This window comes from Gallus gallus, chromosome 1 (genome assembly GCF_016699485.2).
Source record: "Gallus gallus isolate bGalGal1 chromosome 1, bGalGal1.mat.broiler.GRCg7b, whole genome shotgun sequence".
Classification (NCBI taxonomy): domain Eukaryota; kingdom Metazoa; phylum Chordata; class Aves; order Galliformes; family Phasianidae; genus Gallus; species Gallus gallus.
This window is the reverse complement of record NC_052532.1, coordinates 13,346,159-13,361,308: the sequence shown is the minus strand read 5'-3', so window position 1 is coordinate 13,361,308 and position 15,150 is coordinate 13,346,159. Positions and strand designations below refer to the sequence as shown.

At 38.9% G+C, this 15,150-nt stretch overlaps 1 protein-coding gene across 3 annotated transcripts in view; it reads left to right on the top strand.

The window, feature by feature from the left end:
* Positions 1–15,150, top strand: part of RELN (reelin) — a 273,059-nt gene that overhangs the window by 155,832 nt on the left and 102,077 nt on the right. For all 3 annotated transcript variants that reach the window (XM_004934740.5, NM_001305123.2, XM_040701261.2), the window contains exons 11-12: positions 6,293–6,438; positions 13,447–13,598. In XM_004934740.5, coding sequence (XP_004934797.3) covers positions 6,293–6,438; positions 13,447–13,598 — 298 coding nt within the window. The remainder of the gene's footprint in view (positions 1–6,292; positions 6,439–13,446; positions 13,599–15,150) is intronic.

Genomic DNA, 15,150 nt, shown 5'->3' with positions numbered 1-15,150 from the left:
GGGCTGTGTGACAACTCCTTAATGGGGGAAATTGATGGCTCTCTGCTCATGTAGAGGTGAAGGCATACTGGGCAGATTTCTTTCCATCTGCCACCAGCCCTTTGCAAGCTGGCACTGTCCAAATGCCCAACACATTCATTCCAATGCAAAAAAATGTTGCCAGAAAATAAATTGTGGGGCTACAGCTGTCCGGAAGAATCATCGGGGCCATTAGGCTCAGGAGAGATAATATGAAGAGGTGCATCAGTGTTTGCCTCTGATAAAAGCCTAATTAAATGATGGTAAAGATGACTGTAAATACTTTGAAGGCACAGAGGTGAATAACATTTTCATGGGATTGTGGATGAACCTTGGGAAGATGATATGCAGCATCTCAGCCAAAAACTTATTACACCAAAGAATTTCATACGGATGTTTCCTGTTGATGCTTTTCTGAATGGCACAGTTGTATCATTTAGTTGCCCTCTGTTTCTGCTCTCCTCCTCTCCAGAGTTCTGTACTGCAGAGCCAAGAGGTATTTATTGATTCACAAATTTGACTTGAGCACTGGGACAGAAGCTGATTTTAATGAACTTCAGTGCTTCTTTTTACATTCCCAATCTTTGTCTTTTAATTTTCTAACAGTATTTAAGTCTGTATCCTCAGCTGTGACTGCGGCGTAAGCTGATCTGCTTGCAGAGTTAGCTTGAGCTCGGTCACACGGCAGAGGGAAGTGCAGACCTCCAGAGGTCCTTCCCACCCAACAGGTCACACAGAGTACAGCAGATGTCTCCTAATGCGGTGCTCTCATGCAAGTCTTTAAAAATATGGACATTCTTCAGGCATGCCAGCAGGATGTAGGACCTCAGATTTTACTTAGGTCCCTGAAAACATTCAGATGCTACCGTAAATTAGTCTGTTTTTATTTATGAAAACATAAACAGGTCCAATTGGAAGGCATCTGTGTCCAGATCCAAACCAAATCCAGTTTCCCTGCTTTTGCTTTCAGAAATCCATTGGCTTTGAGCAGTCCTAATTAAAACCCTTCTGTGTCTCAGGTGATCAGCAGGCTTTCCTAAGAGCAACTACAGAGAAAAGGTGAAAGCTGAAGGTAGAAGATGTAGAATTTAAAGAGTATAGAGTAGGACAAAGAGGGTGAATCAAATGCAGACTTCTGACAAAAGTTTGGTTTTGAAACCATGCTTCACTGTCTCCTATAGTCTGTATCTTCCAATTATGAGCTAATACCCTCATATTATACAGTAAGAGGTTCACCAGAATAATCTGACTTGCTGCTTCTCATAGAAATGTGGGCTAAGAACTATATTCACAGACTGGAAATACGTGTAGGTAATTTAATTATTCCACTTTAGAGTAATGTTTTCTCTATGTGGACTAATATTTGCTAGTCAAGCTGGTAGTGAAAGCCATTCACCAGGCAAGTGTTTGGTTTGTTTCATAGCTGCTGCACACTGCTTTCTCGTGGAGTACATTCTGGTACTGTGTAATAAAACTGCTGCAATATAAGGAATTGACTTAATACACCAATTTATCTTTAGTAGAAGAATTCCAGAATGAAATCTGTTAAACTAGAAGGGAATACACCAGCAATTTCATCACCAAAAACAAAAGTAATTTTTGTACCATTGTAGCAATGAGAAGCCCTGAGCAATGGGTATACTATTGTTGCCTCTTTAGACACAAAACAAAATGAGAGTGTGTGTCCCAGGAAAAACCACCATCCATTTGTAAAGCAAGAGATCAGCTGAGGCTGGGAAGATGAGGGAATAAAAGGAAACATGCAAGAGAGAACAATGCCCATCCTAGTAAGCAGTGTATTTTTCAGTGTGATCAGTGAAAAGGCTTGTTGAGGAAAGTGCTAAGGAGATGCCTGAAGGACATCATCAGGTGAGGAATTTTGCAGGTAAAATGGGCAAAGGCATGCAAGTTTGGTCATCTCACCAGCAGATGAAGGGGCAGGTAGCTGCAGTCAGGGAAAAGTGAGTCAAGAGGTGGTAGAGGTAGGTGAAGGTGAGATGTCACAGTGCCTTCAGAGTAGGTGAAAAGCAGTAATACTGTAATTATACAGGAGACAAACTTTAGAAACAGAAAATTCAGAGTGAATATTAGATTGAAAGCAAATCCAAGCATGCTGAGCTATGGGAATGTGTCCAGACAGTTTTCATTTTGCTCTATTCATGCTAAGCAATAGTTTAACAATTGCAGCTAGTGAATAATAGTACTGGTAGTGCCAGATTAAATTAAACTGATTTTTTTTCCCTTGGGATGTCCACAGTCCCTGAACAGTTCTTGGCTTCTTTCCATTTGGCAGCAGTGAGTGTTGTTTGTTTAGGAATACAACAGTGTACTTATGGCAGGCTTATAGTCCCACTCCTGTTGCAAACAATAGGAAACAGCTACTGTTGTGAAGTGTCAACATTGAAGTGTCTCAAGGATCCTGTGCTCTGTTTTGTAGGTGATTTGGGAGAAAGCTTTGTTTAATGAAGGTTATCAGATTTGTCAAAGGATTTTTTCTCTAAATTAATTTTTCCTCACAAATTAGTTAACCTTTCAGTGTTCTGATTTGTGCAAGGACACGTTAAATGTTCCTTACGCTTATTATCCCTCATTAAATACAAAATTGAACTCTGCTGTAGTACTGGACCTTCAGCTGATGCTTCCGTGGTAACAAGAAGAGAAATATCCTACAAGTTGCTGCCATTTTGCCTTTTTAGTTATCGTATCTTACTAAGTAACTTACTTTGTTCATATCTTTAAAATCACTTACGTGTAAATAAAAATGCAACAGAGAGCAAATTGTATCTGATATTCATAAGAGAGAATGCTATGTCTGCATAAGAGAGATTTGCAGTATCTCCAGTTTAGGAAGAACTTAATTGCATTAGTTTCAAAAAAGAGTACATGTTCATTTCAGATTTTTTATCACCTTTAAAAAAAAAGAGAAACCTGTAAAGTTCAGTCCTTCAAAACTGCACAGTCTATAGACTACCACTGAAAGTGTAAAGTCATTAATTCAGGAAAAAGCACAGTACTTCAGTTCTTCATTTCTAAAGGCTTGGATTCAAACCCTGAGTTGATCCCAAGAAAAAATGAGTCTGATGGTTTTAGTTCAGTCTCTAATCTGTTCAGACCCTGTTGCAAAACCACAAAATAATCCAGCAATCAGCAGCCTCTTGAATGCTGAACAGGACTGACAAGGTAGTTGGGAGTGATGCCAGCAAAGAATCAACTCTTGTGGAGTTTCCTTTGCCTCTGGAAGGTTTGGCTGAGTACCTTTTGAGGTTGTTTGCTCCTCTGCAGCTCAATGGGTGAAAAAGAGCAATAAAAACAGCAACAGATAGAAACTGCTTGCAAAATGAAAAGGAAAATATGGAAGCAGGAAGCTAAGTGTGACCCAGAGAGTGATGATTGTAAAGACAGGGAGATGGGGCTGGCAGCTGGAAGAGCATGAGGGTACAGCTCATGCTGGTGGGTGCTTCTCTCCCATGGGCATGCTCTTAGGGTCCCAAATGGTGGTACTGAGCAAAAAGAAAACAGTGGCCCTCTCTCAGAAGTTTGATAGAAGCTTTACATGTGTTCTGAGCATCTTTCTCATCTCCTTTAAAGATAATGATCTTCTATGACTGTTTTTGTAGTCATGTGGAATAATAAAAACAGTTAAATTCCAGTTTGAACTTTTCCTCTGCAGAGTTCTTTCACATGAGGTTCAAAGCTAACTTGGTCAGAGGTTGATTTGAGCCATATGTTATATGGTTTATTAACACATAAAATCAGCATAAAATACATATTCATTGATATTGTGTAGCTTTTTACAAAGCATAAAGGTAGTTTTATAGAACTAATGAAATAAGTGATGCTTCTGTATCCTTTTGAGCATTCATAAAATGTTGATTGTTCGCAACTATATGTAATTACATATTTGCCCTTTTGCCAAGCTGCCCATTGATTTATCTTGACAACCTAAGTGGAAACTCTACCAGACACACTTCAGTACATATTCTGTTAGACAGCAGAAGGGCATACAAATGTGAAATGATAACAGGCCTGTATCTGTTTTGTGTATTTTAATAGGTGGCTTTCATCAGCAAGAGATTGCTAATGACATGTCCCCCATTATCAAGTAAACACATATAACTGAGCAGCTGAAAAATAAGTACAGCCTACAAAGGATTTTCCAAAGCTTGTATGCACTTGTACGTTGCTAGTTCCATAGGATCTATTTGTCTGTTTATTAAGAGATGAAGGGTTACATATAAATTTGATTTATCAGAAGTTTTAGCCCGAATATTTATTTCTAGTGTATTTACTTGGCTGCTTGCAGGTAATAGGGGTTTTGTTGTAGATTGATCGACAGATGAAGGCTATTTCATTTCTGTTCAGCAAACAAAGAATATTCTGAAAACCAAGGAGGAAACTTGTTTTTAGAATTATGATATTAGCAATACCTATGACCATTAGTGCAAAATAGTGAACAAAAGCAATTTCTTCGTTACAAATAACTGCACAGTACACACTATTTTTCAAACTGAAGTAAAATATAAAGCTGTTTCATTAATTTTTTCCAGTTATAAAATATTTTTATGAACCTATAGTAAGGATAATTGTGACAAAATCTATGTAATTTCTGATAACTTCTCAGCATAGCAGCATCTTGCTATTGTTTGACTTTTACGTAGAAGACAAGTGCTTTGGGAGGGATTTGTTTATTTTAGCATTTGAAACAGTCTTTACACTTGTATAGTGGGTTTCTTCAAGTGGTATTTTGTCGGAGCTATTAAATGCAGAGCTGTTGTCATACAGATGAAGACCAGAAAGTCTTTACACTCAAATCAGTTTCCAGGTACATAACTTTTTTTTTCTAATAATGTGTAGACACCTCTAAAAGAATTTACATTTTATTCCTGAGTATAAATTTAATTGCTAAGTTATAGGCAAACATTTGAAAATTATCAACAGAAGAATTTCAGTTATGTTTTTTGCATTGATAAATAAAAAAGAGGAATAGACATAATGCAGAATTTTGTACTTTTCTCTTAAAATCACATAGACAAAGATGCACTGGGCAGTTTTTTGCTTCTTGCTGCATTCCTTTTTACCAAAAATTTAATTATTAACCTATGTGGCACTGCCATGACCTTTTTAAACGTGAATGAGGTGATCATCACACGTTCCCTTGGTGACTTCTGAAGGAGTTCAGAGACAAGAGCAGACTGCATAGATGGTGCTGAAAAGGTCAATGCAATTTGGTATTATTGTATTTCTTTTTCAGATATTGAACTGTGGCAAGAAAGGAGGATTAGTCTAATTAGTCATTTCTTATTTCAGCTCATAATTCTAATGTGACCAGATTTTCCAAAGTGTTTGAGCTAATTATTACTTTTATCAGTATTTGTTTTAATATGAACAATTCAATATAATACCAAGTTGTCTGTGTTAAGGACAGGTGGAGCTTCTTTAGAAGCTTCCAGTATCCCTTTCAGCCATGCAAATTCCAGGGACCTACCAATTTATCAGATAGACATAAGGGTGAGAGTAGTACTGGCAAAAGAAGACAATCCAATTGTAACCTACATGCCATTTTGCAGTCTACGTGCAATATGACCTATTCAAAGACTCTACAGAAGTGTTGTGGTGGTCAGGGCAATTTGAGCAGATAGGGGGCTTCATTTCACACTGCTGAGGTGATCTGTGCAGAAATGCAGTATGAAAAGCAGACAGGTTGTTCGTGTGGGCGGCCTCAGCACCCTGCGATCAACATGTTACAAGAGCTATTTGCCTACATAGCTATTTGCATAAAATTATAGCAAACAGCCTTTTCACTCATACATGTCAGCCCTGAAGTCTGCTATATGGCAATGCAGAGCAATTTTACCTTCAAACACCTCCACTTGCAAAAATTCAAGCATGAAGATCTGACATGTTTCACAGCATGAAACTCTTCTACCAACAAAATATCTGTATCAATAGTGCCATTAGGGTTATTTGTACACACAGTTGTGATTACTGGTCCAAGGCTGACATAATGGCTAGGCTTTAAAATAGGAATAAACATACAAAGGTTTGGTACATATATTTTCTAAACAAACACAATTTCACAATGGTTTGAAGTGCATTTGTGGGGAAGCAGATGTGAGGTTAGGATACAATCACATTGGGGTAGGCCAAGAAAGAGAAAAGGTGGTGGTCCATTTGTTATCTGTATTTTGTCTCAGACATTGGTGATGTGTGAGCAGGATAGCTGCTCTTGCCAACCACAGTAACATTCTCTACTCTGTACTCCTTTTGTCTACAGCACAGCTGCCAGTCAGATGGAAACTCCATCTATTTCCATGGGACAGAAGGCAGCGAGTTCAATTTTGCCACAACGCGGGATGTGGACCTTTCTACAGAGGACGCCCAGGAGCAGTGGGCAGAAGAATTTGAGAGCCAGCCCAAAGGGTGAGTGCCTGGGTAGGGCTGGGAGCTCTGTGTTGGGGATTGGGAATCTGGGTAAATGTTACTAGGATAAATAACAACACCATAAGTAACAGATAATTGGAGATGTTGGGAACAAGCAAGGCAGGAAAGCCTATGAGGAACAGCCTCCTGGCCATTCTGTCATCAAAATTTTCAATGTTTGAATAAAATAAGTGGTGCTTGCATGACATTTTTGAAGAAACACATGATGTTGATTTATTTTATTTTTTTTCGTTTGTTGCACCTGAGAGCCACTAACAATCTGTACCAAATCAGATTCCTCCCAAACTCAGCCTCTCCCTGAAACTGCTGTGGGCCATAGTTTGGCAGCCCATCCAGGACAGCACAATAGGAGGTCATACCACTTTTACTGAAACATAAGTGAGCTTTTCAAAAATAAAAGCGGCCTGGTAGAGAGCTACAGCTTTATATTCTGTCATTTTGTATACCTCACTGCATAAATTCTGACCAAATTAAAAAAAAAATAAAACACACACACAAAAAACTTAAATATGGTCTTAATTCCTTTTTATTTTTAAGAGAAGGAATTTCAGTATTGGCTGTAATCCCTGAGAAATGAGAAACACACACTGCTAGTTTACGGGTCTCTGCTGAATGTTGATTTTAACCTACAAAGTACTTCAGCTCATTAGCAGGTGATTCAAATGCTGCTTGTGCTGTACTGAAAGCAAAGAGCACCTTTTGAGAAATACATGCTAATGCAAACTGTAAACACTTGGATTATTTGGGATTTACAGAAACAGTATTCCTCACGGACTCCTTCACAGTTTGGCGAACCAACTCATGACACGCTGGATGCTGAACTATTCTTGCTGTGTCCTTTCAGAAATTTCAGGCAAATAAAATGCATATGTATGTGCTATATGTTAGGTGACCATGTGGGATATATCTGAGATGTTGTCTCAGTCTGTTTCCATCTTGAAAAAGCAGGATGGGTATGTTACCTCTGGACATCTGCCCTGCCTGTGGCTGCTGGCTCTGCTGGACCAGGTGATTAGTTAATTCGAGCCAGGCTCCTCCTCTTCAGTGGTTTGATCAAGGCTCTTCCTTCCTTGATAATTAGTAAACTATAAAAAAATTACTGTAGTAAATTCTGCATTTGAGTACAAATCTTGAAGTCAATTATTTGTACCATACCCCAGTGAGAAAGTGCACAATTTCTGCAAATAATACATTTCTGGTTTCACACAGCATCGGACCCCAGCTGCAGCTAGCACGGCTCTCAGCCAGGAGCAGGGCAGATACTTTTTGCATCCCATTCACAGGAACTTGATGCTGATATTGTTTTTTAATTTTCAAAAAAAAAAAAAAAAAAAAGTGCTGTTTTTATTTTTTTTTTAATTTTCAAATTTTGTTCTATATATATGAAACTTCCTTCTTTCAACTGTTGTTATAGGAACAAAGGTTTAAATTACATGCAGCCATGAATAAACAAACACTGAATTCTGTTGAGTTTACAGAAAGCAACCTCAGCATATAAAACTGTAATTAACATTGTCCCTCCTTGCACCATTTCTGTGGGGCTTTGCTTTGGGAATTGTACAGAACTGCAAATATAAGCGCTTCCTCAGTTTCTTCTTAGAGAAATATTTCTGAATGCTCTTTGAACTGTATGTTAAATATTGTTCTGCTGTATTGAGGCTGTCACAGGAACATGAAGGACAGATTACAGGGTGCAATTATCCACAGCAGGCCTGAACAGAAAATAAAAATTCCGTTTTGTGAAAAAAAAATGTAAAATTTAGAAGACTGTTGGTTTGTTTTCTGTATTGGAAAGAAAATAGGCTTTTCAAGATGTTGTTCAAAATATAAGGGATATAGGTTAGCAAAGAGAGCAGATTTCTGGGGTATAAAATATTCCATTTCCACCTCTGCTGGCAACAAGGTGGAACAGAAGTAGAGCATCGCTCTGACATCCAAGCTGGATATTCAGCCTCCTGCATCTCTGCTCACAAACTCCTCATGGAACCAAGAGATATTTCCTCAGAACTCTGTCTTTGCAAAAACTTTTGTTAAAGGTAGTCAACATTTTCTGAGCCAAATTCCCTGTTTCTGTGTCATTTCTGATACTCAAGAATTGCAGAATGTATGAGGGCTGCTCTGAAAATAATGCCCCCTATTTTATTATGTTAGCCCACAGTAATCTTGATCAGAAGTGGATGTTGATGATATAGTAGTAGAGGTTGAAGCTTCCCACCAGTATTCCATTACATCTTGTTGCCATGTGATAGATGACAACAGAGAGACAGTCTGACAAAACAGTGTCTGACATCGAAGTGCAGATGAAGCAAAGGAGTTTTACTGAACTCCTCCATGATGTAAAAATTGCACTCATTGACATTCATCAATGCTTGCTGAACGTTTGTGGAGACCAACCAGTGGATGTGAGCGCAGTGAGAGGTGTGTTTCAGCAGTGGTGACAGTGATGTGAAAGACAAACCACATTCTGGATTGCCATGCACAGATGTCAAGCCACAAAATGAAGATTGTTTTGACCAGCTCATCCACAAGAATCAGAGAATTATTATCATGTAACTGTGTACGGAGCTGAATGTCAACTTCAGTGCACTAGAAATAATGGTGGCAACACTGGAATACTGCAGTGTTTGTGCCAAATTGTTCCCACAAATGCTCACATGGGAACAGAAAGAACATTGCATATGGTTTGTCAGGACCTACTGAACCAATACCAGGCTGAAGGTGACAGTTCCCTGGATCTCTCATTACCAGTGATGAGATGTGGTGTCACCACTATGAGTCAGAGTCAAAACAGCAGTCCTTGGAATGTGAATTCCCCATTAAAAAAAAAAAAAAAAGTTCAGGAAACAACCTTCAGCAGGAAAAGTGATAGGAAAGGGGTGATCCTGACATCCTGCCTTTCCTAGAACACGGACAAACCATCAACTCTGTCTGCTAGACCACAACACTGTCTAAGCTGAAGGACCTAACTTCCAGAGTCAGGCCAGAGAAGAAGACAACCTTGCAGCATGATAATGCCAGGCTCCATGCCAGTTTGAAGACTGTGGTGCACATTGCCAGTCTTGGCTGGACCACCGTGTAGTCTGGATTCAATGCCTTTTGACTTCCATCTGTCCAAGCTGATGAGAGGACTGAGTGTGCAGCATTTCCCTAGCTACAACATCATCATAGCATCGTAGTGGGTAACATTCTCTGGTGCAGATTTTTACAAGCATAGCATACAGGCTGTTGTTCATCTCTGGCAAAAATGGACAAATAATGGTGGTGACTATGTTGAAAAATAATGTTTTGTAGGTGAGAATTTGCTCTATCAAACAGTGTTATTGTGCTTTCTGTATCTGTTGTAGTTCCCATGAAAATAAATAGGAAGCATTTAATTATTTATTTATTTATGGAGCAACTTAAGTAGGTTTAGTAATCATAATAATTATAAAGGGGAAGGAGCCTTACTGTCCTGCAGTGTAAGACTCCAGTTCAACCTAATACAGTGTATTCCACTATTGACTTTTCTATTTACAGAGTTCATTAGTAAATAAGGGTTCTTTTCCTCTTCGGTATAAATAATGTGGTAGCTGGTGCATTGTGCCTCTCTTCCCTTCTTTCATTTTGGGAATGTAGGAAATACCTGTCTCAAAAGAAAAATATGTCATTGAGGTCATTGTGTATGAACAGGGACAGCTGCAGGTAGCTTCGCCTGCCTCACTTTCCTCTCAAAGAAAACACAAAAGCATCCCTCATATGAGAGAGCAAGGGAAGCTCATGTGTGGATTATCCCCATCTTGCTCTGTGCCAAAAGCACTCTGAGGTGAGACATCTGAAAGAGCCCAACACTTTGGGCAGAGAAGCTTATTGTTATTCAGAGTGACTAGTACTTTTTACATTCCCAACACAGAATAATAGAATAATAGAAAGTCTTAGGTTGGAAGGGACCTTAAAGCCCATCCAGTTTCAGCCCCCTGCATGGGCAGGCCTACCACCCACCAGATCAGGCTGCCCAGGGCCCCATCCAACCTGACCTTGAGCACTGCCAGGTATGGGACATCTTCTCTGGGCAGCTGCGCCAGTGCCTCACCACCCTCTGAGTATGGAATTTCTTCCTAACATCTAATCTAAATCTCTCTTTTTTTTAGTTTGAAGCCATTCTCTCTTATCCCATCACTGTCTGCCCATGTAGAAAGTTGGTTTCCTTACTGTTTATAAGCTCCCTTCAACTACTAGAAGGCTGCAGTGAGATCTCCCTGGAGCCCTCTCTTCTTCAGGCTGAACAAGACCAGCTCCCTTGACCTTTCTTCATAGGAGAGATGCTGCAGCCCTCTGCACATCTTCATAGCCCTCCTCTGGACCCGCTCCAACAGCTCTGCATCCTTCCTGTGCTGGGTACCCCAGGCTTGGATGCAGTACTCTAGATGATATTGTATGAGGGCAGAGTAGAGGGGAACAATCACCTCCATTTCCCTGCTAGCCACCCCTTTTGATACAACCCAGGATACTGTTGGCCTTCTGGGCTGCAAGCACACACTACTGGTTCATGTTGAGTTGTTCATTTATGAGAACCCACAAGTCCCACTCTGAAGGGCTGCTCTCAATGAGTTACTCTCCTTGTCTATACACATACCTTGGATTGCCGTGACCCAAGTGCAACACCTTTCACTTGACGTTGTTGACCCTCACTAGGTTCACAGGGGCCCACTTCTCAAGCCTGTCCACGTCCCTCTGGATGGCATCCCTTCCTTCTGCTGTGTCAACCACATCACTCTTGGTGTCATCAGAAAAGTTGCTGAGGGTACACTCAATCCCACTGTCTATGTCGTTGATAAAGATGTTGAAGAGAACCAGTCCCAAGATGGATCTCTGGGGACTCTTGTCACTAGACTCCACTTGCACATACAGCCATTGACCACAATCCTTGCTGTGGCCATCCAGCCAATTCTTTATCCATTGAGTAGTAAATACATCAAATCCATATTTCTCCAATTCAGAGATAAGAATATGGTCCAAGGCTATGTAAAAGGCTTTGCCCAAGTCCGGGTAGGCAACATAAAGCAGTAGGCTTCATGAATAGGATTTGCTATTAGTACCGTGCATCTTTCTACTGTCATTCTGTTTCTCTTTAATCACATAAGTTAGGGCCTGTTCCTAAAAATGAACCCAAAAAGTGAACAGATCTTCATATCTGAGGATAGAGGTGTATCTGCTGTCTCTAGCACATGTACTGCTACTTTGGATGTCCATGCTCGTTAAATCGAATTTAGATCCGTGTATCATCCTGTCATTTCTTATGTAGAGAAGAATTTCAAGAGTCATGTCAGGGATAAATGTATCCAAATGCACTGTTCAATCAAGAACGTCTGCATCTCTGTCATGCCATCACCAAGAGATCGCTATTTATCTTTACAGACATTGTTTTCACTTATTTTTCTTTAAGTGCCAGTTATTTATGTTGTAGAACTTTCTAGTTTCCATTATAATGCTGCCTAAAAGGAAAGGATCCCTGGAAACCTCCACAATCTGCATCATTCATGACCTCAAGTTGTTTCCTGGGTCATCAAAGAGACTGTTTTAATTGAGCTAAATAGAGCATACAAAAGATCAATGGAGCATTGTGAGATTTTGTCATGTAAGTTAAAGTAAGCACAACCATGTTATTCTGTGCTTGTCTTTGGCCCAAGAGACCCATTTTCAAAATTGTATTTTGATTATATTGCACATTACCTTTAAAATGTCTGCACAACTAAAATAGGGTTAGGTTAAACTCTGCTTCCATTAACATATTTATATTTGTGTCATAAAAGCTTTTCAGTGACGCTAATCTTGCTAATTCCTGTGTAAATGACTGACAGTTTTAAAGGAGGATTTTCAAGCAGGCACATTGTTAGTCTGCCACAGCTTAGGTCAATAAGAAAACTGGCAGCTCTTAAGAAGATCTAAAAATACATTTTGAAATAGTGTGAATGGTTAAATTGATAAGCAGACTGCTAAATTGTTGAAATGGCAGTTTTTGAAATTTTCATACTCCACATTGGTGGTAGAGATTGTTGCTGCAAGAAGTGGACAGGAAATGGCTTTGTCATCCCTCAAAGGCTTCAAATCTTAAATGTTTTCTCATTCTCTGAATCACTCTAAATGACTGGATTATCAGATATTAATGATTCTAAATATTGCACTGCTTTACTGCCTTACATCTTTGAAATACTTCATTATGAATTAAAACTTCAATATGAATAATTATGTATTAGACCAAAATAATGTACAATTTTTCAAGTTTCTATTAAAATATTTTAATCGAGTTTTAAAGAAACCAGTGTTTTCATGATAAAAACATATTTTCAATAGAAATATTTAATTGAAAAACTCTGCAGCAGCTCTTTTAATTATCACTGAATAAAAAATAAGAAGAAAAACTGACAAAGATCAAATCATCGCACATTAGAAGAAACCCAGCAATTTTTGTTTCATATTCTGTTCATGTACTTGTTAAAAGTGTAACCCTAAACACTCAAGAAGATGAGAAGAACATTTTTTGTTATTACCTACATATTTAATGGCTGGCATAGTAGATATGGAAGATGTGCTTTTTCATGTTTCATTCCTCTGTCAACATTCTATTACGCAATATCAACAGAAGGCAGTTATGTTTCAAACATTTTCCTGCCAGAAAAATAATGAAGTAATGGAACAACAAAGCACTAAATATTTAGTAACAGCATTAAAAGCTTAATTTTTTAAGTAATTTTAACTTTTCTACCAATTTGTTTATTCTTATGATTTATATTACTTTTGTTTTAGACTGAATTTAAAAACTAATATTGAATAAGCAAGTACATTTCTCAGTACCTCATTTTGAAAAGTGCATTGTGTTGATTTTATTGTACTTTCTTACAGTAGCAACAGATACTGCTTTCTATAAAAATGAACTCCTAGAACATGTTTTGTTTGAATTTATCAGTAACGTGCTGCTGCACATTCTCTGCCCACTGTTGACCTCTCCAGGTGGGACATATTAGGCGCTGTCATTGGTACTGAGTGTGGGACATTGGAGTCTGGCTCGTCGATGGTATTTCTCAGAGATGGAGAAAGAAAAATATGCACTCCGTATATGGACACTACTGGATATGGGAACTTGCGATTTTATTTCAGTATGGGTGAGTGTGTATTCCCAATAAAATAGCAGTGGGATATGTGAGATTTAGATTTCACAGTGCACGTAAGAAATATTTTAAACATTCCTTGGAAAAGGATGGCTCAGATTCATCATAGTTATGCACCTACAAGGATGTAAGACAGACAAATCTTGGACTGGGGGTCTGCTCTTCTGATGTTCACAGAAATGTGAAAACATGGTGGGCACACAAATACCCCTCCTAAAAATATTCTTCCAGATATCACTGACTTTCAGGCCTTTCTTAGCCAGGTGGGGCATTCTGGGTTTAGTAGCTTAATAGACTTCTTTCCATGGATATATCTAGCCAATTTGACTGGTATAAACATTTAGTTCCAGATTAAAACAGCTACATGAAGGTGTCTCCAAGTGAGGTCAGTGTCTAATTTTCCTCTGTAATTAGAGGTGTGATCAGTAAAGTTACTGCAAAAATGCATTTTGTTCAGCATGAGACCCTTGTGCTAGACCAGCTGAGCTTTTCTCTGGATTCCACTGACTGGGTTGGATATCCCTTGATACAAAAGGAAGCTTACACACCTGCTGCACACATAGCTGTGGGCTTACCCTTGTTCAGTCCTCAAGCAGGATTCACAATGCAAACACAGGCTGTTGTTGCTACTGGAAGTGTCCAGGAGTACCTGAAAAGTCAACATAGCGCTGGCAGATATAACTGGGGACTTGGACAGCCACAGCCTGCTGGAGCACCTTCTGCTCAAAAGCCTTTAGTTTGTCACTGTATTCAAAAGCATTTTGTTCTAATATATTTAGACCATTCACCATTATAGCCTTGGAGAAGGCCTCTGTGTATCATCCCTTTTGGAAAGAACTGATGTGGTGCTAGCATCTTCTCTGGACTTTCCTTTTAGAATGAAGTGCAACTTCAGTGATTTACTAGGACTAAAAAAGCACCTAGGAGCAAACTTGTGCTGTCATTGTTCCTTTCCACTGTACAATTGATCAGTACAATTGCATTAGTTTGGTGTTGTAACTAAACAGAATTCCTATGGACATTGTGGCTATCATTCAGTACCTTACTGTGTTTTTCCACAACTTTTATTTTGCACATAAAGGAAATTGCATTATGTTATTCTCTCAACACCATGTTTAGAGTAGGTGAGGATTTTTGTTTAAAGGTAGAGAATAATAAAATAATAACAGAGGAAGCAGATACTAAACTTATGACCTCCAGAAGCTGCCTTCTGAATCAACAAGAAAAAACACCCTGTATTTAATGAGTGGAAGGCCTCATGTTATGGCTCTAAATTGTTGTACATCTCCTCTGTGTTATGTGAATTACCAGTAACACACAGGAAGAAGAGAATGCAATTTGCCAGTTCTTCCAAGCATTACAGCACCTGCAAGAGAAACAGGAAAGAAATTTGCTCAACCTTCTGAACCTAGGGGAGAAGCTGTCAGCACATACAGGCACAGAGAATAGTATGTTATCATTAGAAAATGTATTTTGTTGTATTTGTGCATTAAGTAGATCACAGTTTAAACACTCCAGCAAGCAGAGAATTTGAATGAACATGTGG